Here is a 27,917-nt window from a genome sequence, read left to right as displayed (position 1 = left end):
TGTTTAGTCTCTCCTTCCAGGGACAGAAATCAGCAATGTTTACTAGAGGGGCTGCATATTCCAAACGCAACCAGTCGGCTGACATTTTGTTTGAGTGTATTCTTTTAACTGGGTTTTTTGTGCTAGTTGATTCCTCAAATGTTCTCATTTTTGAGTTTCCATGGGATTTTTCCATTAAAAGATTTTTCCCTTCCTCATTCAACAGCACATTCTTCAGCCTCCAAAACCTCCTCTCTGCCTGGCTATGGAAAAAATGGACTTCATAGGGTAAGGAGATGCTGATTTTGAGAAGCAAAAAGGTGGCTTTAATTATCCATGGTATTTATTTCCTTATTAACTGTATTGGACTTTCAGTTTGATCAAACTTGCTTGTAAGGCCATCTGAAGTCAGTCAAAACCAAATTTCCCTTCCCACAAACTACGTTGTTAAAGAGGCAAGAAAGCAATGGAAGAAACATTGTGAAAATTGAGGCGGGGGTCGGGGGGGAAGGCTTGAAGCAAGTTATTACTCCCCATATACCAACCTGCTTGTGAAGTCATAAACTGAATTTATGTGCGTGTCCCTCTTTTCCTGTTACAGCCGGTGTCTACGGATTTTGGTCAGTACAACAGCTATGGGGATGTGAGTGGTGGTGTTAGAGGTAAGGCTGAGGAGCCTTTTTACGTGCCACTTCGGTAGTGAACGTGTTTGATCGGTTCTGCTGTTTTACTTTAAGGCTGTGGATGTGGTTACTTTGTATTTCCTCGGTACATTTTAACTTCCTCTGGGAAACTCAACAATTAACTCAAACTCCACCAATACCTATTAAAAAGTTGGGGTTTATTTTGCTGTGTGGAGCTGATCCTTGTTTATACCAAAGAACTGCTTTAGAGTTGGTGCAAATGGAAGGCAGGTTATGTGTATATTGTAAGGAATATGTACTGGTTCTGTTTCGGTGTTTTCTTCCTCTGAAAATCACGTTGCACAGTCTGAAGGAATGTGCCACAGTGAAGAAAGGAGGGTGGTATCTTCTAATAGTTGTTGCTGCTCATTTATTTTCTTTATGCCTTTGAGCTCTGATTTCAGTCATTGCCTAATAAATATTGATGATATTTATGAAACTTTGAGAGTTAATGTTTTGTAGTGGTTTGAGCTGAAAGTCCAGTTATCTCCAAAGTGATATTGATCCCAATGATCTTAGATACCCTACAACTGGACATCTTCTGTTGGTGCTTGTGTCTCCTCTGTAGACTCTGGAGTAATCTAGATGGCTACCTGGTGGCAGAAGTTAGGTGAAGGGATTCCTGCTCTACACATTTGAATTTTAGTTGGCTATTTATTCACTTGATTGTGGTTTTGTGTCTCTTAATATTTCCAAAGTGACTTGATTTTCCTGAATGAGAATGTTGCTCAAAATGAAAAGGACTGCAATGTTTGGAGTGTTTGACACTTTACAAGTCCAAAAGCAGGAAGGTTACTGGCCTTAGAGAATGGGGTGGGATTTTGAAAAGATCGGGCAGACCAGAAGATACAAGGGTTATCTGACAGATTGTAATTGCTGTTCTTCCACACTCTGAAGCTGATGAGATTTCTCTTTTTCTTTTCAGATTTCCAGGTAGAGTACAGGTTTTCATCAATCAACTGACAACAGAACTAAAAGCATCTACTTCCTTGTTGAAGTTTGAATTCCTGCTACAGGGAAGGGTTTCTTAAGACAATAGCTTTGATTTTCCTGCATGCTTAAGCATAGTCATCAATGTAGACTTTTATCAACGAAAAACAGGCACAGCCTCAGATTCCTCCTTGTTACCTCCCCAGAGCTGGGGTGAGACAGCTCACACCAGCTCTGTGATTTGCTTTGAAAAATCTACTGGCTGTTGTACATGAGTTATCTATAATAGTCCTCCTGGGACAGCTGAGGGTGGATTTATTTCCCCTCTCTCTATCACTGACATTTAGAAAGTCTCTTCTGGAGGCAATTTTCTCCCATACCAGGAGCCTTGAACTTCTCATTTTAACCCTGGCGTTTGCTCTCCAGACATGATGGCTGGTCGGTAGTTTTCTACAGTGCTGCCATCGCAGATGAGCCAGTAAGAGGTGTGCTTGCAAATGTAAACACTGTTACTCCAAATCCTGTCTGCAGGGTTTTTTTCTAGAATGGCTTGAGTCTGGTTGGCTCCTCAGCACAATCACAGTATGAAATCGCAATCTAAGACAGAGTTTAATTACTTGGATACTTTTGTTATTGTTGTATCAAAATCATGATTATTGGAAAGAGAATAAGATTATGGGAGGAAAGAGGAGTTATCCATGTATTTTACTCAAAACATGATTTCATTAGGAACAGTACCTCTGTCAAAACAGCACCTTTTTACCCTATCCCTGTTTGTGTTCATAGTAAGAATTTCCTGTTATAAAGATAAAAAACAAAACTAACAATCCCTGAGCTGATACAGTAAGTGAGAGGAAGGAAAGCCCAGAGGTGGAGGAGTGCTTTTTGTGCTGTTGGGTGGGATCTGAATTAATGCTTCTGCATATTTGTCCAGAGGAGAACCCTGTGTAGCCCCTGGGGTGGGAAAGGGCCCACCACTCTCTTGGGGTCCCCATGGCCACCTGGGGAGTGACATTGGTCACCTCGGCAGGGAGCTGTCACCAGCCTGAGCAGTGTCAGAGGCTGTGATGGCAGTGAGGATGGAAGGATGCCTCTGCATGCCTCAGAGAAGCGGTAAACTTGTGAGCTATAGAATAAGACTAAATATTAAGACTTGAAGGAAGTATCAGGGCCAGTTCACCTTTGTTGTCACCACTGCTCGAGTGCCTTTTCCCTCTGTGTGTGTAACCTCTGTGTCTGATGTATACCTGTATCCGATGCAGTCCCTTCCGGATGGTCATGTCCCTGGAATGAGAATGGACAGAGGAGTATCTATGCCTAACATGTTGGAGCCAAAGGCAAGTGCAGATGTTATTCACTTTCCTTCAAGACAGTGAAGATTTGACTGTGAAATGCAGATAAAATGTGGGAAATGTCTTAGTTCTATTGTTTCTCTTTACCTTTCCCTGCTCCTTATGTGCCAAACCTCTCCCTTTGTTCTGGACTTTGCCCGTCCCAGGTGTTAGTGCTCAGGCAGGCTGAGAATTTTCCAGAGACAAAACAAAGATACTGAAGATGCTCAACAGCAAGTTCTGTGTCAAGCTTCCACTAGCCAAAACAGCAGGGCAAACTCAATGGGGAAGCCTCAGATCTGTCAGGTTGGAAAAGTGATGCAGATTATTGTGGCTCACAACACACTGTTGAGGCTGTCTTGATTTAAAAATCAATGAAATACATGGATCTTTGTTTCAAATTGGAAGTTAGATACTTACAGGTCTGTCTGGATCTGTCCTTAGCTCTCAGCACTATTAGTCTGACACCTTTCAATAGGGTTGAGTTCTCTAGATGAGAAATTCTTCGGGACATTTATTGGGAAAAAAGATAGAATGTCAGCTATATATAAGATATAAATTATAATGCTTTCGCAGCTAGGACTAGAGCTGCCTGAGTCAAAAATGAAAATAATATATAGACGGGGATTCAACCAGGGCTGTGTTTTAAATCTTGCAACTTTCTCTGTTGCTGGTGAACCTTCCAAGAAATCATGATTTTGCCAAAGTTACAAGGGTCAGTATTTCTGCAGTTAAGTGAGAAGCTCGTTTTGCAAACCAGATTATACTTGTGCTTCCGAGTCACCTCCAGACAAACTGTACAAGGCAATAATCCTGGCTTTATAAGCTGAGACCGCAGTGCAATGTATATTAACAAGTGTTTTTATATATTATATAAATAAGACCTTGGGGACGTCCCCAACTCCTGAGATACTACTTTTTATTCCAAATAATTTCTCTTTCAGTGCAATAGACATTGTTACAGCCACTGCTGCTGTTGATGCACCCAGGGATTTGGAATGTTATTTTGGGTGACAAATTCTGTCGGGATTATTAGTGATAAAATTGATGGGAATTTTCATGAGATAGTAGGTCACTTTCTGTTGATGTCTATAAAGACCCTTGTGTGAATTGGCAGTATTTTTATTCACATGAGTGGTCTGACATCTACTTAAACTTGGTAAAGTAAAAGGAACAAACTCAAAGTCAGCATGGAACACGTGAAAAGTGAAAATTAATAAGAATGACAAAATCTTACTGAATGGTTCTTCAGAAAGGACAGAATTTGTGCATCCTGGCAGCCCAGATTGAGACATGCCTTGTTGTGAATACCTAAATGTAAAATGTACTTCTGACCGTAGATCTTGACTTCAACTCCGCCTGTTTAAATATGAAAAGTTACATTTAAGTTTCCTACAATGCTGTATATGGTAGCCAGTATCAAACATAAACAATGTAATTCAAATATAGACTTAATTGTACAATTGTGACAATGTCAGAATCTCCTGAGAATCATAACTTACAATTGGTATGTAAGCACACATTATTTAGATTATTATCGCTTACAATAAACTCAGTGGTGTGTTCACTGGTGCCTGAATCTTATTTTATTTCTAAAAAGTTCATTGAGATAATTGTTGACAATGGAATGAACTTAATTGCCTGATTCTGCATGGAGACTGATTAGCTTGACTTTCTTCTGATGTTAAAATAATTGGATTAATAGCATTTGATAATACTTCAGCTGTTTTTCCAGGAGAGTTTTGGTGGTCTCACTCTTGTTCTCAGTGGGCAAGTAAAACAAGATCCATAAATAACAGAAAAGGCTGAGCCAGTCGCCACTGAAGTCTGCAGAAAAACTTCATTGGCTTCAGTAGGAGTTGGGTGAGAACCTCCCTGGAGCGCTCCCTTCCTGCTCGGCAGAGACAAGCCATGAGAAGGGCTATAGAGAGGCTCTGTCAGATGGAACATGAGCTCTCCACAGTCATTCCAGGCATTTATGGAAGTACCTGCCCAAGGGAAAAATCCTAAACCAGAGTTTTATTTGCCAGAGACGATTCCAGAAACTGATTTTAAGGCCCATGGTTTTCTGAAATCCTTTCTAAGCGGCATTGTTTCTGTTGGACTAAACTGGTTTGAGACCCACTGACAGTAAACATTTTACTAAATCATTTATGCATTCAGGAATTGATTATTGGTCGATAACTGATTTGTATAAGTTTGCAATGTAAAGGGAAAGCAAGGGGAACATTAATGGGAGATGTGCTGGACACATACTCTTCTGAAATAGATGAAAGCATGTAGGACAAATATGTCTACAAAAGTGTGTATTTTGCACAGCCAGTAAGCACAGTGGGCAGTTGTTTGAATTCTTTAACTATCCAAAAAGGCAAGGAAAATCATGTGATGCATTTTGATTAATGCAGTGGCCCCCACTAATCAGTGTCTTGCGTATTCAGAGTTTGCTGCTTTTTCTGATGAAATTTCATGTGGTTCCTTTTTAAAAATCCACTAAGTGTCTGTTTCTTTAGAGCTGTCCACACTTTGGCAACCAATGAATGCCAAATATATTTACCTTAATAAACTCTTAAGTTTATACATTAGTGGATGAGAAGGTATATTGACTAGAGAGGCCTGTCTGACCAAAGTCAGCTGTATTATATGCACCATTAAAATCCATGGGGCAGGTAGGTACACAGTGGCAGTTTGATACTAACCAAGTTTTGCTGTGTCCAGACTGGCTTGCCTTTCATGCAACTTTAGGGGGGAAAAAGTGCTGTGATTTCCTTTGAAAAAGAAACCAAATGTTTGTGTAGTGATGAAAATGAGACACGTTGTGTTCTTTTTGCCTTAGAATGTAAATAAATCTCTTTTTCCCCCTTTTATACATTGTTAACAGATTTTTCCATATGAAATGCTCATGGTGACCAACAGAGGGCGAAATAAAATACTAAAAGATGTAGACAGAACCAGGCTTGAGGTAAGAGAAGCAAGTTCCTAAATGCTCTTTCCTGCTGAAGTTGTTTGTTGTTGCACACTTGAAAGCTGAAAACACTGAAGTCTGGGTCCTTGTTAGGCTGGGGAGATTATTCAGCACGGAGCAGGGAAGGAGGAGTCAGAGGAAGCAGCTGCTTCTCCATGAAGGGTGCTGGGCCAGGAGTCCCATATCTCTGTCTCTCTGCTCCTCGACTGAGCCTCTCACAACCCCCTTATGTTTTCAAGCAATTAATTGTATACTTGTAAATCAGTAAAAACGCCAAAATCGGTGGTTTTCTAGTCATAAGATCCGTAAAGGAATGGAGATCAATACTTTGTTTGGTCTTGGATCACTTCTTAGTGAAGAGTCACTGTCAGCCATCCTTGAGGATCCAAAGCCTAACTTTCTTTAACTCATCCACGAGTCCTGTGAGTTGGCTGAGGATTTAAATCTCTGCCAACAAATCAAAATTGTTTAGAACTTTGTGGATTAGAAAGATTTCAGCAGCCCAGTGGAAGGCTGGGAATATTTAAGTCATTTGCAGTTAGTTCATTTTCTGGATGGAAAGGGCCTCAGAAATTTGTTTAAGTAACCATTAATGCACATTTTTAGACTAGTAGATATGCGATTGATAATTAAATTCAATGTTGTGTTACATTAGTGCCACAGGTAGACACTTTCCCCATCCAGTGCTCTCTAAAGCAGCTGAACGAGAAGTAACCTGTGCACAGGACAGCACCAAGAAAATGTTCCCTACTGACAGTAGGGTAATGTGCTGGACGGTCAGTCTGGCCAGGCATCATCTCCAAACTTCAAATGTAGCATGTCAACCTGCAGCCTTTCTGCAAAGCTCTCCTGCAACTCAGAGTCTGTTTGAACTCCCATATGTGAGTGAGGGGACAAGCTACAGCCTGGGGCAGGGCGTGCAGGAGCTGGCTTGGTTCCCTGGTCTGTCACTGCTTGTTGGGTGACTTCAGATAAATCATTCTTATGTCTCTTGCTTATTCAGCAACTGAAATAGTTCTCCTGATTTCCTTTGTAAACTTCTCAGACTTAACAAGTTGCAAAATGTTATCGATTCATTGAACACCCCAGTTCATGAGGACTCGAATCAGTGTATTGCCAAAGCATTTTTACTTCTTGCAATGGCTCTTACACGGTGACATGAAATACCTAAGGCCCTCCTGTCTCCTCTTGTGTCTCTTTGGCTTTGACTGACCATTGCCTTTTCTCCTTTTTTTGTTTTTTTAAAGCGTCACTTAGCACCTGAAGTTTTTCAAGAAATCTTTGGCATGACGATACAGGAGTTTGACAAGTTACCTCTCTGGAGACGCAACGACATGAAGAAAAAAGCAAAACTCTTTTAATCTCCCTTTAAACAAACCAACAAAAAATGATGCACAGGATATTGTATCATACAGTCCAAACTATTTGGAAGCAACTACTTATCCACCAAAAAGGGAAAAATTGCATAGTGGCACCTCTGTACACAGCAATTGAACAAGATGAACATGTGCTCTCCTGGAACACAGGGAGAAAATATCTGGGCTCAGAAACAACAACGATAGTTTTCAGAGGTGTCAGCCTGTGACATGATATTATACAAGATAGGAAACTGTTCTCTTCTTCTCCCTCAATGATATTCCCTTTACTTCTCTCCACAATACGATGGACTTTATTGCTAGAGCCAGGAAGTGCCCTTAGGATGCCTTTTAGACTAAAGTAGTTGTAACCACTCCAAAAACTGGAAAAGAATATATATATATATATATATAAAAATATATATATATGTATGTGTGTGCGCACATGTATTTATATCTATCCATCTCTCTATGTGTGTATGTGTATATATGTGTATATATATATGGAGAAGGAGGATTGGTAGATGCTCTGTAGCGAAGGAGAAGCCCTTTGTAATGTATCCACGTGGTCACATTAAGTCTTTCACACAAGTTTCTTAATTGGCACTCTTTTGAGATGGCATCTTCTTCATGTGACACAATCTGCAGACGTGGGCACCCTGCTCACGTTCAGTGCACACCAGTTGAATTTCTGGAAAATGGACTCCTTGTACTTGTATATATTTGCTAGGTTATAGGAAGTGAATTGCTGTGTCTGTTGTCAGTCTTCCCCCTTCCACGCTTTCTGCTTGAATTAATAAGGCTGGAGCTTAACCAGTCATTTGAATAATTTAATATCACTTAAGTAATGGGAATGATGGAGAAGAATCAGTTTTCTTGTAATTTAGTCCAGGAGATGGGTGGATGGGAGTGACGGAGTGAGAAAATGCTTTTTTTAAGCGTGCCCTGGTTCGCACCCAGAGATTTCGGAGCAGCCTCCCTGCTGGCGACGACTAGTACAGCTCGTCAGGCTGCAGTGGGGTCGTAGGATTTACATCAGCAGGGAGGATGGCTCTCTGCAAGCTAACACACAAGTTCATCCCTCTGTGGGAGGAATGTTTATGAATTAAAAGGTACCATCAAGGTGCCATGCTCTGCCAATTGAGGCTTTTTGATTAAATTGCAGTTGCTGTTGTCAATATGGCACAGTGCATGGGGCCAAGCACTCTTTTTAGTTAATGTAGTTTTTCACTTGTGCTTGGAAAAGAGGGCACAGACTTTTTTTTTTTCCCCTCTCTTGAAGCTTCAAAGCTCCAGCCTTGGTTATTTTTATTTCCCTTTGTGCCTGACTTGGTTTGTGAAGACAGAGTAATCATGCAAGACAGTTTCTGAGCTGCATTGAACTCCTTATTGCTTTCAGTCTTCTTCCAATATGCTGCAGCTTAAAAAACTGCCTGTATATACCTTAACTGCTTCTGGGCAAGTCCTATACAGAGGAGGACATGAGCACCAAAGTCACTGAACGAATGCATTGTGGCTGCAAGGTCAGCTTTTTCTCTTCTCGGTGCTTAATTGCCAATGCGTGCTGCACTAATGAGCCTGTCTCCTCATACGGGAGAGGGGCATTTAGGTTCTGTGTCTATCAAATATCGAGGCTTCGTTTTTAATGCAGAAACTTTTGGCACTGGAGACATCAGAACCTTTGTATTTTCTGTTAAATGAGACATTGGTGTAAAAATCGGAAAGTCGAGAAGGGGAAACAGTCCTGGGTAGTTGTGAGATTCAGTATCACTGTGTTGAGTTCTCTGTATCACCAAATAGCATTTCACCGTGAAATGTGCAGGACAGCCCAAATCCTGCCTCTTCTTTGCTGGTTCAGGAAGTCCTGTTGCAACAGGTCGCTGTGGTTCCTTTGATAAAATCTGAGGTGAAGATGTTATGTATGAGTCAGTATGAGAGACAGATACAAGGGGTCAGCACCTGCTCCACGTCCCCAGAGCGAAGGGGAGGGTGAGTCGGTGGGACAAGCTGGAGAATGTGCTGCAGATCTGGCACCACAGTCCCCACTGAACACAAGCCCTTGGTGACACTGTGACACACACAATTGTGAGTGAACTCTCTGGACTTACTGAGATTGCAGCAAGGATCAATTCAACATCTTTTACTTAATTTTTCAGAACAAGCATCTGAAAGGATTCTAGAGAAATGCTGAGAAGTAAATGGGAGCTTTAGGGGCACTGGCAGTTTGAGATGCGTTTTTGGGTGACTGCTGAAACCAAATCCATACGAGGAAAGAACAGCAATGTTTCACGCTCGCAGGCTTTGGGAATGCTGGAGTCTCAGAAATTCAGGGTTTTTCACTTGCAAGGTGTGGCTTAACTTTGAGATGGATGTTAGAGTTTTTATGCATCTAAAGTATTAAAATTCTCCAACTTTTGCCAGCCTGCATCCTATAAATGACACTGTGCTGCTGCCTCTCAAACATAGTGAGCATTATGGTTCTTTTAGCCCAAGTCACCTTGCCAGTAAACCTTTCTGACCTGATGACTTGCTCTCTCAAGGATGTGAGCTGCCAGTCTGCATTTTTCTGTCCCCATCTCTAGATTACTATTGAACTTCTCACAGCATATATGAATACACTACCCAGTGTATTGAAAAGTGACTACGGTTGTTTTCTCTCTTTTCCCTCCTCTCAAAAAACAAAACCAAAACCCAACCCTGTCACCTCGCCTGTGAAGAATGACAGGGTCATTTGTATCTGCCTCACCAACTTAGAATTTAAAGCTGCAATTGCAGCTTGGGAAGGAGTGAAGAGAAGCCCAGCTTAGATGCTGCAGAAATACTTACTTTCTAACTGGATTTTTCAGCCAAGGCTGATTCACATCTTGCTGGAGTGGAGCACAATCAGTGAGTTCACAGCCCTCTGCTTTATTTTTAATACTGCTTTACTTCTGATTGAGAACCTGAAGGGTTTTCTGAACTTTAATTTCATGCCTATAGTTAATTCCTCTTAAATATCCCAACCACCTACATGTAGACACGCCCCGGGAGATGGTGTGTCCATAAGAACGGCGCTGCAGCCAGCTGTGGGGTGTACGTGTGTTTTCTGCAGTGGCCTGTTAGCGATTGTCACTGCAACATTTTCTGTTCTTTCATCTGGCCTTCCCACCTAATAAAAACAGAAATGTAGCCCCAGGGAAGATTTTCTTTGTAAGCAATGAATCATTTTCCTTTTATCAATCGAGTAGGATTTTCTTGGGCAGTTCTTTGCAATTCCCCTCTTCAACATTCCCTTGAGATATGTCATGCGTTGGACTAGATGGTTTCTAAAGGTCCCTTTCAACTGAAACCATTCTATGATTTTATGCATATGCCTTAAGTATAATAGATACTTATGTTCTTCTAGCTCCTGCAAGCATTTGAGCTTCTGATAAAGTCCCATCAAACTCAGAACTCAGTGCTGTCTAAAGAACATCATTGCCAAGAGGACTGAAAACTGATTGCTTTTGTCTTGTTTTCTTCTTTAGGAGTGATGCGAGAGCAAAGACCTGTCAAACCATTCATTTGGGGTGACATTGCAAAATAACCACAGGTGTGCAAAATGGGATTATGTGCACATGCAGGTTCTCAGTCACAGGTGCACGTGTAGCACACACACTCCCCATTTGGAGTTGAGATACAATGTGAGTAGTCAACCTGGAATTTCCAAATAGCGCATAGTGTTGAATAGACAGTTGTCACCAAGTAACAAAGGTTGTCACAAATGTGCTCGTGTCTGTGGGGCTTGTGGATAACCAGTTCTGTGATAAATCGAGTGTGCAAAAAGCAGGGTCTGTTTCCCATGTGAAGTGACAGGTTGGCCACAGGTAATATCATTTAAAAGGCCTCCTCAGGCGTATATGAGCATTTGCAGCACCCATCCCTAGCAGTGCTCAGATGGGTGATATGCTGTGCAGTAGTCTTTGTATTAACAGGGAATCCAGAGATCTGACTTAGTGGGTTTTATGCCCCTTCCAGATACTGGTCTGATAATTTCCATGAGAACAAGCAGAGAACTGTTCGGTGTTACAGAGTGAACAGCTGGCCATACCCTCTATACCGGTGCCTTAACTCAGTGTAAGATCCAGCCTACTGTGAGTCAGAAATTAAAATAAGTATGTTGAATTGAATGTGTTGTTCATCATCTCTGAAGATAGTAGAATTAAGCCAACCTGAAGAGTAGATTTGGAAATCATTAAACTGTTCACTATTTCTCAGTGAAGCAATGTGATCTACTGTCACCCCGGTTTAGGAACCTGAATGTAGCATCTCAACTGCCAGTGTCCTGTCCCAAACCTGCTAAACTTTCTGTACAACTGGAAAAGTAAGTTCTTGTGGAGTTTGCTCACAGAATTTCTTATTTTTTTTTCTCTTTAGTTGTTTGTTATTATCTCATGCTGGTGTCATTTAAGACAGGTTTTAGTGGCATCTCAGAAACACACTTGTTTTCACTTTCATTAGTAGCCTTTCACTAAATATGGCTTGTGATGCGTTGTGGACATAGCTGCAGTGTGCCGTGAAAGGTTAGACTAGTAAAACAATAAGTTTCTTCCTGGCTGCATGTGGGACAAGGTAGTTCTGTGGCTCCAGTGGTGGTTTTACTTCTGTCAAGACAGGTGTCGTCTCTCCTCACAAAGCCCTGTAGTCCTACACCTGTGGGCCTCGCACTGATGCTGCCCCTTCCCCATTGCAATTTGGAAATCCTTCCTCAGCCGTGCAGTTCAGACGTCCTGCTGTTCAGGGGACATCACTAGGACTCTCTTTTGTAAGAGTTTGTTATGCTGAAATGAGGCATATTTTTAAGTGAAAACCCTTCCTACAAGCCATGATCTTCCTGGTGTATTTATGCCATGTCAGGTTATATTGATGGATGGAGAAGGCTTTGGTTCTGGGAAGGAGGAGAGCTGGTGTAAGCTTGATTTCTCCAGGGTTTGCCAGGATAGTGTTTAGCAGATTTAAAAGAAAACACAGGTATGAGTCTGTGGTACCTATTTCAGACTGTGGGGAAGCCAAGTTTGAAGCCCATACAGATTATGAGCATCTATGCTGAAATAAATTTTATGAAGATATTACAACAAGTGACAGAAAAATTAACCCTTGAAACACTAAGACTATGAACATCCTTTAAATTCAGCATGGAACCACTTATCTTGGTTACCTCCTGTCTTAGGAGGAGATCTCGGCATATTTGGGAAGTATCCTGGTTAGAGTAGACCAAATGGAAACCAGCCTTTCTCCCACTCATTCACTGCTTGCCTTTGGAATGTATTTGTGGATGTCCACATCCTGTAAGTTACCTATGGCTGTAAAAAACACCAGTCAGTGCTAATGATGATGCAATAAGAAAATCAACTAATCTGTCCTGAAATGCCAGTCGTCTTTCCCTGTCAGAGAGATGCTTGGGGCTTGGCTCCAGACCTCCCTTTCCTATTGGGTTAGCCCCAGGTCATGGTTCAGTTTGTGCCCTGTCAAACTTTTTGGCCCTGTCAACACACCTGCTGGAGTCCAGCATAGTCTTCAGGGTAGATGCAAGGCAAGGGCTGGTCTTGACAAGACGTGGTATGTTTTTACCCCATTGCTGTGTAATGAGGAGCTAGAGAGAGCTACTGAGCACTGTGATCGTAGTACAATGCACCTTTTCTCTTTCAATGTGAAAACACCCTTATTGCTGTGGGTTGCAGGACTGCTCTGGCTGGTGAGTTTTGCTTTGTGATTCCTCCCACACACCTTTTCTGTGCTTAAGAAAATAAGAAACAGCAAAGAAAATCCATCACAATGCAAAGATAGAGAGTTTTTAGTCAGACAGCTCTGCTGGCAGGAGCAATGCGTTGCTCGTATTTGGCAGGGAGAGAATATTATTAATTTTAATGTAAGCATCAGTGCAGGAAGTGGGAATGTAATTGGCCATTAATGTTGTTTGCCTGTATGCAAAATGAATTATTTGTTGCCCAAAGGGCTTCTAACAGGGAAATAGATTTCTGTTAATGATTTGCTAAAAAATGCTTGTCCGTGTGAGGAGGCAATACTTCCATGTGCATTGTGGTCTTTCTTTTGAGGTAAAAAGAGAAGACTGAAGGCAAACAGGATCACCAGAGTTAATACCAGTGTTGCTCCCAGGACTTGCAAAGCTGAGGCCTGCAAGACCTCTCTCCCAGCCTTTAGGCAGTGAAGCATTTCAGGCAGCAGAAGCAGCTATGGGAACCCCAGCAGTGCCTTACCAGGCTGAGTCTCTAGCTCCCTCAGGCGCTTTGACAGGTCCCTCTGGACACTGGCCTGGGCTTTTGTCACTGAACACCTTTCAGAAAGCGTTTCCCACCCCCAGATGCACAACCGCTGAAGTCAGTGGAGCCTCTCGCTGACATCTGCACACTCTGGAACAGGCTCTTTCTCGTCTGGCGAGACCAGGAAAGTCCTTTACTGCCATGTCCGCTCGCAGCAGCGAGCTCAGCGTGTCATTACTGCGTCAGTCCTGTCCTAGCAGTGTGGCTTGGTCGTTGCTGACAACTCTTCCTGTGAGGGGGCCTTACAGTTGGGGGCTTCTTGTTTTTTTAAAGCTTGGGAAACTGAAACTAATTTTTCAAAGGCATATTTTCCTTTAAATCAGTAGATTTTGGCAATAGAATTTTTTATTATTTCGTTTTTTCTTTTCTCCTCCCTCCACATGTTTCAAACCAGCGTTTTAGGGAGGTGTCCCTGTGTTTTCCATTCATCTGTGAGACAGCTCTCTTTCTGAGTCTCTGTAAAAGTGAATCAATGTCTTGTCTGTACAGTAAGTCTGCTTGTATGCATAATGAAAAGTTGAGCTGGGTTGCTGTTCTATACAATTAGTCTTTCCACTGTCATACTGCAAACAGCACATATTGCACTCCTGTGCCACTGTAATCTGCATCACTGTTGTACTCAAGTTGATGAATAAAGTTTGGAGCTTTATTCTTAATCACTGGATTAATGTTGTTTCTTCTTTTTTTTTTTTCCATCTTGCAGAGTTATATCAAAATGCTCTTACAAAACAGGATGAGAGGGAGAGGTGAGGCTTGAATGACCAGAGCAAGACAGAGAAACAGTTGCACAGCTTCAGTGAAATAATGGCAAAAGGTCTGAAAATAGACACAAGCCTTTCTGTAACTGAGTCACTAGAAACAGGTATTCACAGTAACCACACAGAAGTGTTAATTTTGTGTGGTCAATTTGTGGTTTAAAAGGACCTGAGATATCAGCAAGGTCAACTAGGTCTTGCTGTTACAACAGGTTCACAGTCTAAATGGTTTCCTTTCTTTATCCTTGCAAGTTCAGCTAAAATTTTAGACCCTGACTTGAAAAGATATTTATGTGTCTTTGTATTTAAAGTTAGGTGTGTGCTTAATTACCTGGAGTTACAGCTGCCCAGCCTCGGTCTGGTTGTAGAAGACAGGGGACGATGCCATTCAAGGCAATAGGGCTATAAAACACCTCAGAATGTGCAGAACACTCAGGTCTGTAGCAGAATGAAGCAAACTGCACCTCAGAGGAATCTGTAGCAATTCCTCTCATTGCCTCAGATGAAAGATTGTCAAGTGACTTCATTCATTATTGTGTCTAGATATCCACTGGAAAAGAAGCTACTCACACACAGCTCTCTAGGTGACCTGCCAAACATCTTCACTGAGTTAATATGAACTTCCTGCGGTTATGAGACCTGGAGCCTCATTAGGATTGGCCTCTGGGCTTGTTTGTTAAAGGGGAGGGGTGGATGGTGATGTTGCTATTTGAAGTGATAGCACAGGGGATCAATCCTAAAAAAATCTCAAAGGGCGTGGGAAAGAATCCTCCTTCAGCCATTGATCACCTGAGCTGCAGCCCTGTGTTCAGGGGCAGGAGCGATGCAGCATGTGTTCTGCACAGCATCCTTGAGCCTACAGAAAGCCCCTGCAGCACCCAGATCTGTGCCCTGCGGAGAACATGTTCCACATCTTCTCTTCCACTCCTCAGCCCTCTAAGACTCATCCCTGCCCTTGCGCTGCCTTGATATTCTACACAGGTTCTCTTACAATGAAGGTAAAGGTTCCCCCAGTGTTTCACTTCGACGTACTCTGTTGGGTATTGTTAATGACTGAGTCTCAGATGAGGTAGGTGGGAGCTCAGGTTCCTGCTTGGAAAGCAAGAGGTGGGGAATTTAACACCACCAGTAAGTTAGCCTTTAGCAAAGTTCATATCTGCCCCATTCACTTCCAAGGCCATGCCTGGATTTTTATTGTGTTGTATTTGTGCTGGAACTCTTACAAGAAAAACTGTTCTCTGGACAAATCCATCACAGCAACCTGGTGGCAGTTAGATGCTTCTTTTCTTTGGATGGCTTACTCCAGAGATTGCATTTTTACTATAGGTTGGGCAAAATCAAATAAAAAATCAGAAAATCAGATTCATTTATTACAAGTGCTGGAAGTTTGACTCAGTGAAGGGCAGAAGCACCACTTCAGCAAAGTAAAACTGTGTAAATGTAGGGGGTTTTGTTGTCTGTATTGCTGCAATGCCTAACTGGAATAGCTCTAATTCTGAACTGAACGATTTGTACGTATGGGGTAGAGATGACCCTTGCTTTGAACATTTAATGGGCAATTTTCCACAGCAATGTAGGCCCATGGACTTCAGCAGATCGGCGCATGTGTTCCAGTATCCCTCATTTTTCTGTTTCCTCCAGGTTTGTAGACATTTCCTGCCCGGCCACTTCACAGCCCTCAGAGCTGTCAGACCAGGTATGAACAAGGGCATAGTAACCCATTTTCTATTCTCTTTTTTTTGTTATTGTTTTTTTAGGACCAGCACTGAGAAACCTCATTTTTTTTAGGAAACTGTAGCCTCTTGTGAGCAAAACTCAGCTGGCAGCACCTGGTGCTGTGCAGGCCACCGATGGGAAGTGCGGGGCAAACCTGAGCCAGAGAAGAGTTAGGAAGACACAGGGACATTTTTAAATGTCTGCTTCTTTGCCTGAAAGGCAAACATAGAGTCTAAGACAGACTTTTGTGCAAAAAGTTTTGCGCTGCTCGTTTTGCTTTCCACTGGACAACCAGAGGTCAGGGTGATGTTTCCTCACTGCTCTGCAGGGCAGGACCCGACTCCCCGCATGCAGCCCCCAAGTGCTTCCATGGTAGGTGGTCCCTGGGCATCTGTCTGCTGTAGCCTCCCTGGGCATCTCCACCGGGTTAGGGACTAAGGAGAAGTTGTCCCATTACAGCCTTCCCCAGCCCAGAGCAGTGGGGAATATCATAGCTGTCAATCTTCCCCTACGCAGTGAGACAGTGCCAGCCAGCCTAAGCCCATTTTTAATTTCCCTACAGTTAAATACGCAAGCCCAGTGAAATCTAAGTCCAGGGTTTCTTTTATTTTTTAATTGTCAGACCATTTTTCTTTGCTCCCCTCCTCCCCACAAATAATGTGAGGTTTATGACCCCTGAGTAATGGCTGTGGAATGCACTGCATCCTACAGCCATAGCAAGGCATCTGGCAATGGGAATCTTCACAGTATGTCAAAAATACACAGATAATACCACTGTAAATAGCTCAGATCAAAACAAGTCAAATGTCAATGCTAATTTGCTGTCAAGTTTATAGCCCAAGACCACTTCCTCCTGCAAAAAGAGAAACTCAGTTCCCAAGTGTGACTTGCTCTACTGTCAGAAGCAGCTTGTTCCTCACCAAAAATCTCCCCAAACTCTGAATGAACAAGAGTGTTGGGGTTTTTTTTCCCCCCTTTTTATTTTTCTGTAGCTTTTGTGCCTGTCTGCTGCTGAGTCTGAGGCTGGGAAATGAAACTTCAGTTTTGCCTGCCATTTTTCTATTGTAAAAAAGGACCCTTGGGAGAGATATTTACTGTTTTCTATGGCTCAGTCGGAGGGCGAGAGAGGAGAGTTGTTCCAGGAGTTCCCATTACAAAGCATTTTTTCACATAGGCTCACTTTTATTTTTTAAGGACTGGGAGATTAAAGAGCCGGCAGCACTGGAGCAGGAAGTTTGCTGTACGTCCAAAGGTCAGGTGGGTCTCAGACAGCCACTGCTTCCAGCTCTCTTTTATATACACACTGCAGATTAAAATGTACATCCCGGGCTGGATGTAGTCTTGGTAGTGATGGGGGGCCCAAGGGTTCTGGGGGGGAAAGGAAGAGAAGGGGAGCAGGAAAACGACACAGCGCAGCCTCTCCTCAGGCTGTGATTTCATAAGACAAAGCACTGGGCGGCTGTTCAGCAAGCATAAGGTATTCCCACGCCCCCACAGCTTTTTCCTGCCATCAGATATGTCAGCATGACTGCTTGTGGGGTCGCTCACAGTGACATTCGGGAACTGATCCTGCCTAAGAAAACATTTTTTACTTTATATTTTGTTGCATAGAGTTGGGGTTTTTTTGTTTTGTTTTGTTTTTTTATTTCCCGTCGTCGTCTTTTGAAATGGAGTCAGTTCCCTGCTTTGATTTAAGCAGTGGCCTCACAAAGCAGTTGTGTTGGCATGAAAATTGGAGTGGGCACAAGTGGATGATGGAGTCCGAAGAAAGAGTTAGAGCCGAACACATTAAACTGCTAGGGATTTTGCACACTTTCTGTGTGCAAATCGAAATCACAGTCTCGAGTCCATGGCAGAGCGGGTAGGTGGTGGCCTTCCTGTAGTTCCTTCAAGCCCAGCAGTACCATCACACCTAAGTAGTCAATTAAGAAGGGTATAATTGTATGGGTGTTGGGGTGGAGGGAGAAAGGGTTGAGCTCCAAGACCTGTACAGTCTGCACTAGATTGGTGTCCAGAACCAAAGACAGGGTAGAGCCTCTGCTAGACACCTGTGCCTTGGTGTCTTTGCTAAAATTGGGGCAATATTCTTTGGACATAAGTCTGGAGAAGACAAGTCTCTGCAGAGTAGAGCCCTTCTTAGTGAAATTCCCAGTCTTCATAGCTGGCAAGAGTAAGGGGCTGGATGTAAATAAATTGTGTCTCCCTGGGCAGCCCAAGGAAGGAACATCGAATGGCAAGTCAGGTTTGGAAGGAGCAGACTGACTTGGAGGCTGACTTTGCTGTTGGAGGTCTCTGCTCTTGGGAGTAAATCCATTATCTATTTCCCAATATTTGGGCTATCCCAGCCCCCACAGCACCAGGTACTGGGGAGCTGATGGTAGAACCAACCCTCTCTTCAGGACTATGCTAGAGGGAAACAGAGTCAGCCCCTTGGCTGACTCTTCTGGACTTGGGTCAGATGCTGCAGACAATACCAAACGCAGCTTAGCCCACACAAGGAATTCATCGACAGAAGATCTGAGGACTTTATGTGACAATAAGTGTTTGTGGTGAAACAGAAGGCAAGCTAATAATCGGAACAGGTTTCACAATGAATGAACTGCTGCTGAGAAATGCCTACTTTACAGCCTTGATACCATGCTGGATGTTAAATGACTGCCAGGAGCAAACTGTGGTATCTCAGTTAGCTCTTACCCTAATTATCATTTACAGAGGAGTCCCAGCTAAATGAATGAGGACTGCAATATGAAGGACTTAAGTAAGATTTATTGATGTGACTACATAAATAATTCCCCTTGAAATGGTCCATTTAAAAGCACAGATATTGTGGGAGAAGAAAAGCCAGTGATTGATATTTTGAATCATTTAAAAGTGTGTTTTATTTGCATGTTTTGGCTTTTGCTTTTCGCTCTACCTGCCCCCTTTCCAGAAAAAAAAAAAAGGTTTAGTCCTCTCACTGGCCGGGTTTGTGAAACAATAGTAGGTAATTGAAGACAAACTTCTGCTGAGGCCAATAAACATCTACATCAGGGGTGTCAAACTCATAAATAAATAGCTACTCCTACATTTATACAGTCCTAAAATTACATTCGGCCCTCTGAAGGCAACGACGAGGCGGATGCATCCCCCGGTGTAAATGAGTTAGACAGGCCTGATCTAAATGGTCTGCCGCGGTGCTCAGGCAGCCCCAAGCACACCGTTTGGGTGCTCTGATGTTGCTCTGAGCTCTTGGCAGTCAAGGTTTGTTTTTTCCACAACTAATTGTTCGGTTTCCTGAAAAGCACGTTTGTGCTCTTTGTCCCTTGGGAGCAATCCCAGCAGAGGACCCTCCAGAGAATTTTCCTGTGTTCTGCCAGTTCGAGCGGTGATGGAGTTACCAACAGACAGATCAGCCATGTGAGCAGGGGAAAAGCTAGCTGAAAAACTGGCCCTGTGAGGAAAAAATGAAGAGCTTTTAGTCCTATCAGCAAGCCCATCGGCCTAGACATGCAGCCAGCCTGTCGCTAGTGCTGACATAGGGGAAGGGGTGGGGGAAGTCACTGCCATTCAGCGGCAGCATGTTTTTAAATAATTTGAGAACACCTCTAGCAGTGCGAGTCCATAGACAGGTCAGTTGAAGTCACAGCTGCTGCCATCCTGCCGGGCAGCCCTGTCCCTTCCCACTCCCGCCAAGGACCATGGCAGCCATGATGGCACGGGGCCCTGAGCCACCATGGCTGGGGGCACATGGGGGACTCTGCCCATGCTCCTTTCCCATGGTGACAGCACTGCTGAGCCACCTGGGTCTTCAAAGGAACTTGTAAAACACTCTTTGAAGACCGGAGTCAAGAATGGTCCTTCAGGAAAACATCTCCATAGAGACTACCTTGGCCTCATAAGGGCTCGTGCTGCCCAAAGGATCCCTGTCTGTTGCTGCTGCCCTCATTCTGCTCTTGCCTCTGGAATCACCTCCCTTGAGGGGAGACATTCCTGTGTCTCCCTTTTCTCCACAAACCCCGCTCCTCTTATCTTGTCTATCCTCAATCAGATTATTCAACATGGATGAACACGTCCATTGCTCTGCTTTATCTTTGCCTGGCAGGCTCCTCGCAGCCCGTGTCTGCTCCCACAGGCTTGGCCCTGCCTCACCACAGTTCTGTCAAAGCAGAATTAACCCCTCTACAGCTGCTAGCATTCAACTTAGCCTTCTCCTCATGGGGACGCACAGGTGAGTTCACCCAAAATTAACTAAACTAAATCTACTAATCAATGCCCCTCTGGGCATTTTCAGCCTAAATTAAAATGTCTTTAGTCAGATTAGCTCACTGTGTGGAATGGAGCAAACTTAAACTAAAGACACTTAAATTCGGGAGGTTTGGTAAGATCTTCTGCAGGTCTCATGGGAGATCTTAAAGCCACTGCCACTCACCAGCTCACCACTGCTCCTCTGCTGTGTGACACCATGATAAGCTGCAGCTTATCACACCTGAGGGTGTGATCGCTGTGTGTGACCCTGGGCAGGTGATTTTAAGCAACCTCCCTTGGTGGTTGAACTGTGGTAGCTTTCTGCTGAGAATGAAGTGCTGCAACAACAATAGTATTTGGTGGGTGGTCAATGAGGAGCTGGGGAGTGAGCAGAACTGCTACTGACCAGGTTCCTGGACAAGATCTCTTGACATGACATGACTTCAGTACTGAGAACTGCCCATTAGCAAAAACCTCCCCCTGTAGCAGGAACACGTGTCTGTATCTGTCTGTGGAGAGGTCCAGAAAAGTGTGGTCCAAGCTGGACTAGATGCACTTGTGCAGTCGCCTCCCACCCCACATGGTCTGTTGTGGCTCCCTGGGGATGGGCAGATGATGGCTTGGATGTACAGGGCCCTCAGGCACTGCACATCACTCTTTGCTCCTGCCACTTGTGTGTGAGGTGACGCACACTGTCGCCTATCTTAGCTGGTGGTGACCCTAGTGGCCTGTGCCCCTGGGCGACTCTCCCAGTTGCTCCCCGGCTCCGAAAAACCCATTTCTGGGCACCTGGCCTGCAGTGTGAAACAGCCTTTGTGTGATATTTTGTCAGCTACAGATAATTGAAAAAGGCCTACATAAAGTCCTGATTGTGTCACAGAACAGGCTCTTCAGTCATCCATCTTCCTATTAAACTTGTGAATTTCAGCTACTCAGCCCTGTTGGAGTTATTTTCCCCTTCCCCTCCTTCTTCTTTTAAGCTTCTATTTATATTCTCTCAGTTGTCTCTGCCAGAAGATCTCATGTGGATACATTAGGCCTTTTCAAAAGGAAAGTTGGATTACAGCGATTTTTCTCCCCGTAGGACACAACAGCTTCATCATTCATAACAGAGCAATACACTATAACTTCATTATAGATGGCATGAAGCTGGCCTATTTAAACAGAATACTTAATGATAGTCTGGAAGGCAGGGGAAACTCAGCTCCACTGGTCTACATGGGAAAAGGGAAACTGTTTTTTGATATTTACTGAGGCAGACTTCTTGATTCTTAATTAAATCTCTTTTCACAGAAAATAAAAGAAAAAACATGGATGATTCGACTGACATGGGTGAGATCTGTTACCTGGTAGTTACTTCTACTTTGGCAGGTAGTCTGACATACCCTAATGTCTAATATTAATAGCAGACACAGGGGCTGGGGAGGAAACTTGAACTCCTCTGTAGTTTTAGCCTCCACTGAAACAAATTGCAGCTTTTGGTGCTCTCACATATGGACCACAGGTTCTCATTCTTTTCCCTTTCCCACTTCAGCAGCACTGACCACAGAAGTGTGCTCTGCTTATTGACTTTGGCCGAGTAGAAGTGGTTTAGGCCTAATGAAAGAGCTGTGGACTGAAAAAACCTCATTTTTGGAAAAATGCCAGAATAAATAGCTTTCTGTGAGCTCACAGTTGACATCAGACCACAGTTTGCAGTGATGATGGGGGAGACTTAACAAAAATCCCAATGAAAATGTAGCAAGACATAAAAATTAATGTTTTCCCATATTTTGATAAAACTAGTTTTTCTTCTCGCCTGTTTTAGTGGTGCTGAAAGGTGCCAAAAGTTCAGCTCTGTCAAGGCAAGTCCTCTAGTGACAGCTTGATAGTCCACACAGGGTTTTTTGTACCAGCCTGCGAGAGATTTTGATCAATATTGGTTTACTGGTAAAATCTGTAAGTCTGGATGAAGCTTCTAATATGTGTTTAGCTGAAAGCCACGATTTCCTATCCAGTCTCCTCAAAAACGTGGACTGTGGTTAGTTATGTATCAGAAATCTGTATCAGAACTCTTAGGAAGCTGATAGCCAGGTCCTGTGGCACCTGTGTTACATGCCAAAATATTGATACCTGCTGAGGTCAGATGTTTTGAGCATCCCCATGTGGAGTTCAGAGGGACGGGGAAGAAAGAATGCTTTTTTACTTCTTTAACTGGTATTGAACACTGTCGAAGGAAAACTGAGGGGCTTCTCTGGAGCACTGAGATGGTCTGAAGTGGAAAATAAGTATAAGGAAGAAATGGTTCTAGGAGGAACAAATGCCCTGGCTGTTGAGCACACTGTCTGGTCAGCATGTCTCATACTTCGGCCAGAAGAAGGTACTCTATCTATGGGGGAAAGAAAACAATTCAAGCTATTAGAGCTCTCTGTAATTTGGTCTAGAAGCAGTTTGGACTCAACAGCTGAAAAGGAAATGTCAAAGAATGGGAAGCCAAGAGAAGCTCATCAAAAAGACATCTGGTCCTGCTGTCCTCAATGGGAAATCCCCCCCTCCCTCCAGCCACCCTCTTCCCAGCCACGCTCTTTTAAAACAGTTAATGTCTGAGAGAATCCAAAACATTGCTGGAATGTATCAGCGATGAAGCTTTTGTATAGCTGAGCAGCTGAACAGCTCTGGTTTTGTTTGTGTTAGGGCTGATTGTCTTGCCTTTCATTGGTGAAAGTCAGAAATGGCTGAACAGAAGTCAGTGGAACAACTAAGGCCAGTCTAAGCTGGGAGGAGAATTTGATCGTATCTTTTACAGCCAGAATCATGAAGCACTTTACAGGGAAGCAAGAAGACCTCAAAAGGGCCACCCATAATCAGGATACTTGCAGATCTTGTAAGGTGAAAGACTGATGTCCTGTTCTCCAACAGAGTACTCACTCCTGTTCCACCAAGCAGCTCTCTTGCAACAACCATGCTATCGCAGACAGTGACCCATCTGCCTCTCTCTTTCTTCTGGTCCTTTCTTCACTGACTGAGCCCTGGGAGGCTCCCAGTGCCTTCCTGGAACCAAGGCACTAGTCTGGTCAATAACTTTCACAGATTTTGACTCATGCTTAAACCAATGAAAAAGCAAGTCAAATGCAACTGAAGAGAAGTCATAACAAAGATTTAAACAAATATTAAAACATTAAAGACTTTGCGGATGCAAAAGGTTAAGTGTAACAGCAATAATATTAATGAAGCAATGTACACCTGCTCAGTGTCAATACTTGGGGGGAAAAAAAAGAAAAAAGAAAATAATTTAGTGTCAACAGTGGATAAAAGGATCAGGACCATGCTTCTGCACAAGGTATTTACCCAATCATTATAATTGTTTATAGAGTTTGTTTAGGCTTCTAAATTTATACTTGATTCCTTCTTTGTTTCATAGGAAGCAAAAGAGCTAAAATTACAGGATTACGGCCAGAGAAGAAGAATTACATTGGTTGAAAGCCAAAGGTGATAATCTCTCTAGCGGTCTGACTGTCTCTTAATACAGCATGAGTTTGCAGGGAAAACAACATGAAAACATGTAATCTATAGTATGATACTCTGCACTGAAGGATAGGATGTCAGCCACATAAAAAAAATCTTGAGCAGGATGAGCTTGGCCCTCGAGGCTTGTCACACCTGAGTCATCACTAGTAATATGCAGGATAAAAGCAGGGAATACATGGGTACACAGGTAGATGCCTGCTATTTTATTGGCTTCAAGAAGCTTCACCAGAAAAACCAGTACTCAAGTATTTGTTCTAGTTGAGCATAGTGGCAAACATTTAGACCAGCACCAACAGTGGGGTTATTAATTCCTTGCACTAAGCAGGCTCTGAGTATTTCAGGGATAATTTCCCCAAACTCCAGAACACAACAGCCTGTTTGAAAAAGAATATCCCAAAGTATTTTAGGTACTTCCTACTGCAAGAGGAAGGGGACAAACAGGAAGAACTTGTATTCCTCTGGTGTTAGTATTCATCCCATTGTCACCTGCCCAGCAATTGCCACGGGCCTAACCAGCAGTCCTGGGATTCCAGAGCATCCTTATCATGGCAGGGGAGGGGAAAGAAGAGACAAGCGGGGCATGTAAAGGCTCTGGGACCTGAAGACAGGAATCACGGGTATCTGATGTCTTGATCTTTAAAATCATCTTTAATTAGTTTGTTTAACTGGTATTATCCTTAATTAGTCTTTCTGAGTTCAGAATGACTACCCACCAGCTTCAAGATACAGGCACACTTCAATAAGTTTGCAAGATTGGGGCCTAGCCTGCTAGATTCTGAAAGCTAGAGCCAAGAAGTAGCTGGAAAGAGCTCTAAGAAAAGTATTCTGACGTACCTAGATATATTTATCTAAACTGTTTTTTCTTTAGTCATTGAAGACTGCTATCTGCTTGTTGGATCTGATGGTTCAGGCGTTTGGCTTGGCTGTCTTTTTGTGAGGTAGCTATGTACTGGCAAGAGACAAGAAGTGCTCCAGCTTCAGCTTCCTTGAGCGGCAGTAGCCCTTTATCTAAACTTGCTTTCATATGGAAAGTTTCCATGTGGCAGAAGTCACTTTCCAGTTCCACCAGACACACAGACCCTCTGTGAGGTGTCACCACTGTCAGGCACAGCCTGGGAGGGTGGGGGACAGGAGGGACACGCAGGGATCTGATAGGTGGCAGGACAGTGCCCTTCCAGCCTGGCTGCTTACTTCCCTTGTGAGCCTAAAGAACCTGCTTACGGCTATTTTCAGAAAATGTAGGGAGGGCCATATGACTGAGGTTTGGAGTGTTTTTCTACATGCACAGCACTACCATTTCCCAAGGCTGCCTTGGACCATAGATGTCAATGGTCTGTGGGCTGACAGGTCCAAAAATTGGGAAGTACGGATTCTGTGAGCCTCTTGTTGGCTTTGTCCAACTGCCCTCTCCTTGCTGACACCATGACCCTGCTGTCTCACAGAAACAATAACGCTCTCCCTACCATCAGACAGACATGTGGAAATTACCGTTTTTAACTACTCCAGGCTTTTTAAATGTGGGTTGGTGGCCAAGAGCTCAGCTTGCAGAGCAGAGTCAATGTGCAAGGGGTTGCGTGGTTTGGGGAATCCACCTGTCATTCCCAGAGCTCTCTGCAAGAAAAGGTTCACTTCCATTGCAGGCCACACCACTGTCTTCCTGCCCACACTTCAAAACTTAAACTAGGCACAAGCTCCCTTTTGCCCAGACCCCAAAGCCTGTGAGTTCTGTGAGGGTCAAGGCAGTGAGACGAGGATTAATCTCAGAAAAATGTGACTTTAATGTAGCCCTGGTGTGACCCTCATCCTTCAGTGGAAGGAAGACTAGGTCTGCACACAGCCAGCCAGTCCATATGGCTCTGGTATAGGATGCAGAGCTGATTTCTGGTTTCTTATTTTTCAGGTCACAGTTGACTTTCTAGTTAATGGTTTCATCTCTTTCCACAGGAACAGCAGAGCTGCCCATCCAGGTCAGATCTTGCCTCTCCTCTTGCCAGAAGGCTGTGTAACAGGCAGGTATGGCTTTATTGTCCTCACGTTGGTGGCTTAACTTCAATTCTCAAGAGAAAACTTCCTCTGTGTACCTTGTCTATTGTGACTTTGGATGTTCTCAGTATTGATAGACACATTGAATTCCTATGGTGTCTCAAAAATATTGGCCTTGGGAACAGGCTGTCATCTGTGTCTTATATTGAGAACAGACTGGATCTCCACTTCTCTGTTGGTTATTATTTGTGCATTTTGGGTATGGTGGCTCTGTCTGTGGTGTTGGAAGTCAGGCATGAAAAATATTATGGGAACCCAAGGACAGGGACATCTTCCTGTGGTATCTGCTCTATCCAGGAGGCAGCTCCCACCAGGAAGCCTCGCTGAAGCCACTGGAGAGTGCAAACTCACTGGCTCCAGGTTACAGACAACAGCTGCTGCGGGAAGGTGGACGGAGAACCCGTCTTTCCAGCCCACCAGTGCAGAGCAGGACAGGAGGTGGGTTGCAGGCTGCCTCCTGCCTGGGGTCATAGCCCTGGGAGCCCCCTGGACACACGCAGCTCTCGCAGGATGGCCAAGGCTTTTCTCTGAATGTGCCCGGAGCCCCACTGCAGCCAGAGCAGACACCGTCCTGAACACAGGGAGCAGCCAGGGCACCCCCGCCCCGGGCAGAGTGCCGGGGAGCAGCAAGGGGCCCCAGCAGCCCAGGCACCCTCCTTCTGTCACCGACCCCAACCCTGCTCTTTTCCCAGGCGATCGGCAGCCCGAGGGGATCCACACCGATGGGGAGGGTCCGCGCCGTGCGGGACAAGGTGCGGGACCGATCCCCAGATCCCCATCCCAGAGCCAGGTCCCCCTTCCCCATCCTGGAGCCCCGATCCCGGCCAGCTCCGCGGCTCCGGGGCGGGGCGGGCGGGGCGGGGCGGCCCGGGCCGGTCGGGGGATCCGGCGCCGCCGGAATAAGAGGCTATCGGAGAGCGGTGGCGGAGCGGGGGCAGCGCTGTGTCCCGGAGCGCCTGGGGAGCTGGCGGGCTGCGGCCCCTCGCTGGACCTCCCCATGGATAAATACAAAGGTGGGTTAGGACCCCACGCGTGTCCGTGCCCCGCGGCAGCCCCGCACGGGGACTGCTGCCCTTCCCGCCGGGGGGACGTCGGGTCCTGCGGGGTGGTGTTGGTGGGGAAGGATCTTTGGGGGTGACAGATCCGCTGACACGGGGCCGCCGCGGCTTTCTGTCCCCACGCGTGGGAAAGCGGGGTGGCGGCGGGCTGGGGGCGAGCTCCAAAGGCGATGGTGTTTCCCGGGAGTTGGGCCGGGGTCAGCTCCCGGAGAAGGGGGTCCCCGCGAGTGGGGTCGAGCTCAGTTCCGAGGGGTGGGGGGTTTGTCCCGCGAGGGTCGGGGTCCAGCTGCGGAGAGGAGGAGACCAGCAAGTGGGGACGGGATCCAGCTCCCGTGGGAGGCGACCTCCGGCAGTGGGGCCAGGGATCGCGGTCCCCGCGAGTGGGGCCGGGCGGCGGGAGCGCGGCTGCCGGCGGGCGGCGCCGGGGCAGGAGCGGGCAGCGCAGCCGGGTTGCCGCACAGCAGCCTCGGTCGGGGATGCGAAGTCCCCGTGTACCTGCCCCGGGCTCTGGGTAACAAGAGAGGGAGGAGCGGGGAGATCTCGTTTTATATTATACCATCTGCGGATCGGGACCTTTTTTGCCACCTAAAAGCGGCCTCTTGTTTCGTTTTCTGTAGCCACTGAATTTGGCTCATGTTGCCTGTTCTGTCTTTTTTCGTAAATTGCCCATCTGCATGGACTTCCCACTCTTGCCGACTTAGCAGACACGACATTGAGTGTTCTGTTTTCTAACTGCAAATAGGTTTGGTGGTTAGGGAGAGGGCAGGTGAGCAGCCTCCTTGCTTTCTCTCTGGCAGATCTCCTCGGGCTGGTGGTCACCCACGGCCCATTTATTTCCCTGCAATCAATGGCTCTGGCGCTTCCTGTGTGATGCTATTTGGTCATTATCACTGAGAACGGCTCGTCTCAGAGCTGTAGTGCTGTGGGCAGCTCTTGGAAACTTCTCAGACTTCAGTTCTCCTTGCCAGCTGAGGAGGGAGGAGACAGGGTGAGGTGCCTTGGCATGGGACACTCAGACGTGTGGATACTCTGTGATTTCTGCTCCTGTTAGCATGTAAAAGTTCCCTCTGGAGTA

At 44.9% G+C, this 27,917-nt stretch overlaps 2 protein-coding genes across 48 annotated transcripts in view; both read left to right on the top strand.

The window, feature by feature from the left end:
• ABLIM1 (actin binding LIM protein 1) overlaps nucleotides 1-10,375 on the top strand; it is a gene marked incomplete at its 5' end in the record, with an annotated part of 210,397 nt that extends 200,022 nt beyond the window's left edge. For 26 of the 27 annotated variants that reach the window (XM_082052514.1, XM_082052511.1, XM_082052513.1 and 23 more), the window contains 3 exons: nucleotides 206-267; nucleotides 581-641; nucleotides 1,588-5,751. In XM_082052514.1, coding sequence (XP_081908640.1) covers nucleotides 206-267; nucleotides 581-641; nucleotides 1,588-1,625 — 161 coding nt within the window. In that variant the 3' untranslated portion in view covers nucleotides 1,626-5,751. Of the gene's footprint in view, nucleotides 1-205; nucleotides 268-580; nucleotides 665-1,587; nucleotides 5,752-5,801; nucleotides 5,883-7,132 lie in introns of those variants that run through there. The other variant, XM_082052516.1, reaches the window with a different exon arrangement.
• A 413-nt stretch (nucleotides 10,376-10,788) lies between these two features.
• Nucleotides 10,789-27,917, top strand: part of AFAP1L2 (actin filament associated protein 1 like 2) — an 88,097-nt gene continuing 70,968 nt past the window's right edge. For 3 of the 21 annotated variants that reach the window (XM_082052487.1, XM_082052486.1, XM_082052485.1), the window contains exons 1-8: nucleotides 11,511-11,582; nucleotides 14,243-15,292; nucleotides 15,936-15,990; nucleotides 20,038-20,217; nucleotides 21,528-21,566; nucleotides 23,020-23,102; nucleotides 23,635-23,702; nucleotides 25,686-25,750. In XM_082052487.1, coding sequence (XP_081908613.1) covers nucleotides 15,197-15,292; nucleotides 15,936-15,990; nucleotides 20,038-20,217; nucleotides 21,528-21,566; nucleotides 23,020-23,102; nucleotides 23,635-23,702; nucleotides 25,686-25,750 — 586 coding nt within the window. In that variant the 5' untranslated portion in view covers nucleotides 11,511-11,582; nucleotides 14,243-15,196. The other 18 variants (XM_082052481.1, XM_082052489.1, XM_082052488.1 and 15 more) reach the window with 18 other exon arrangements.

This window comes from Streptopelia decaocto (genome assembly GCF_964273445.1).
Source record: "Streptopelia decaocto genome assembly, chromosome: 5".
NCBI lineage: Eukaryota > Metazoa > Chordata > Aves > Columbiformes > Columbidae > Streptopelia > Streptopelia decaocto.
This window is presented reverse-complemented; position numbering and strand designations above follow the sequence as displayed.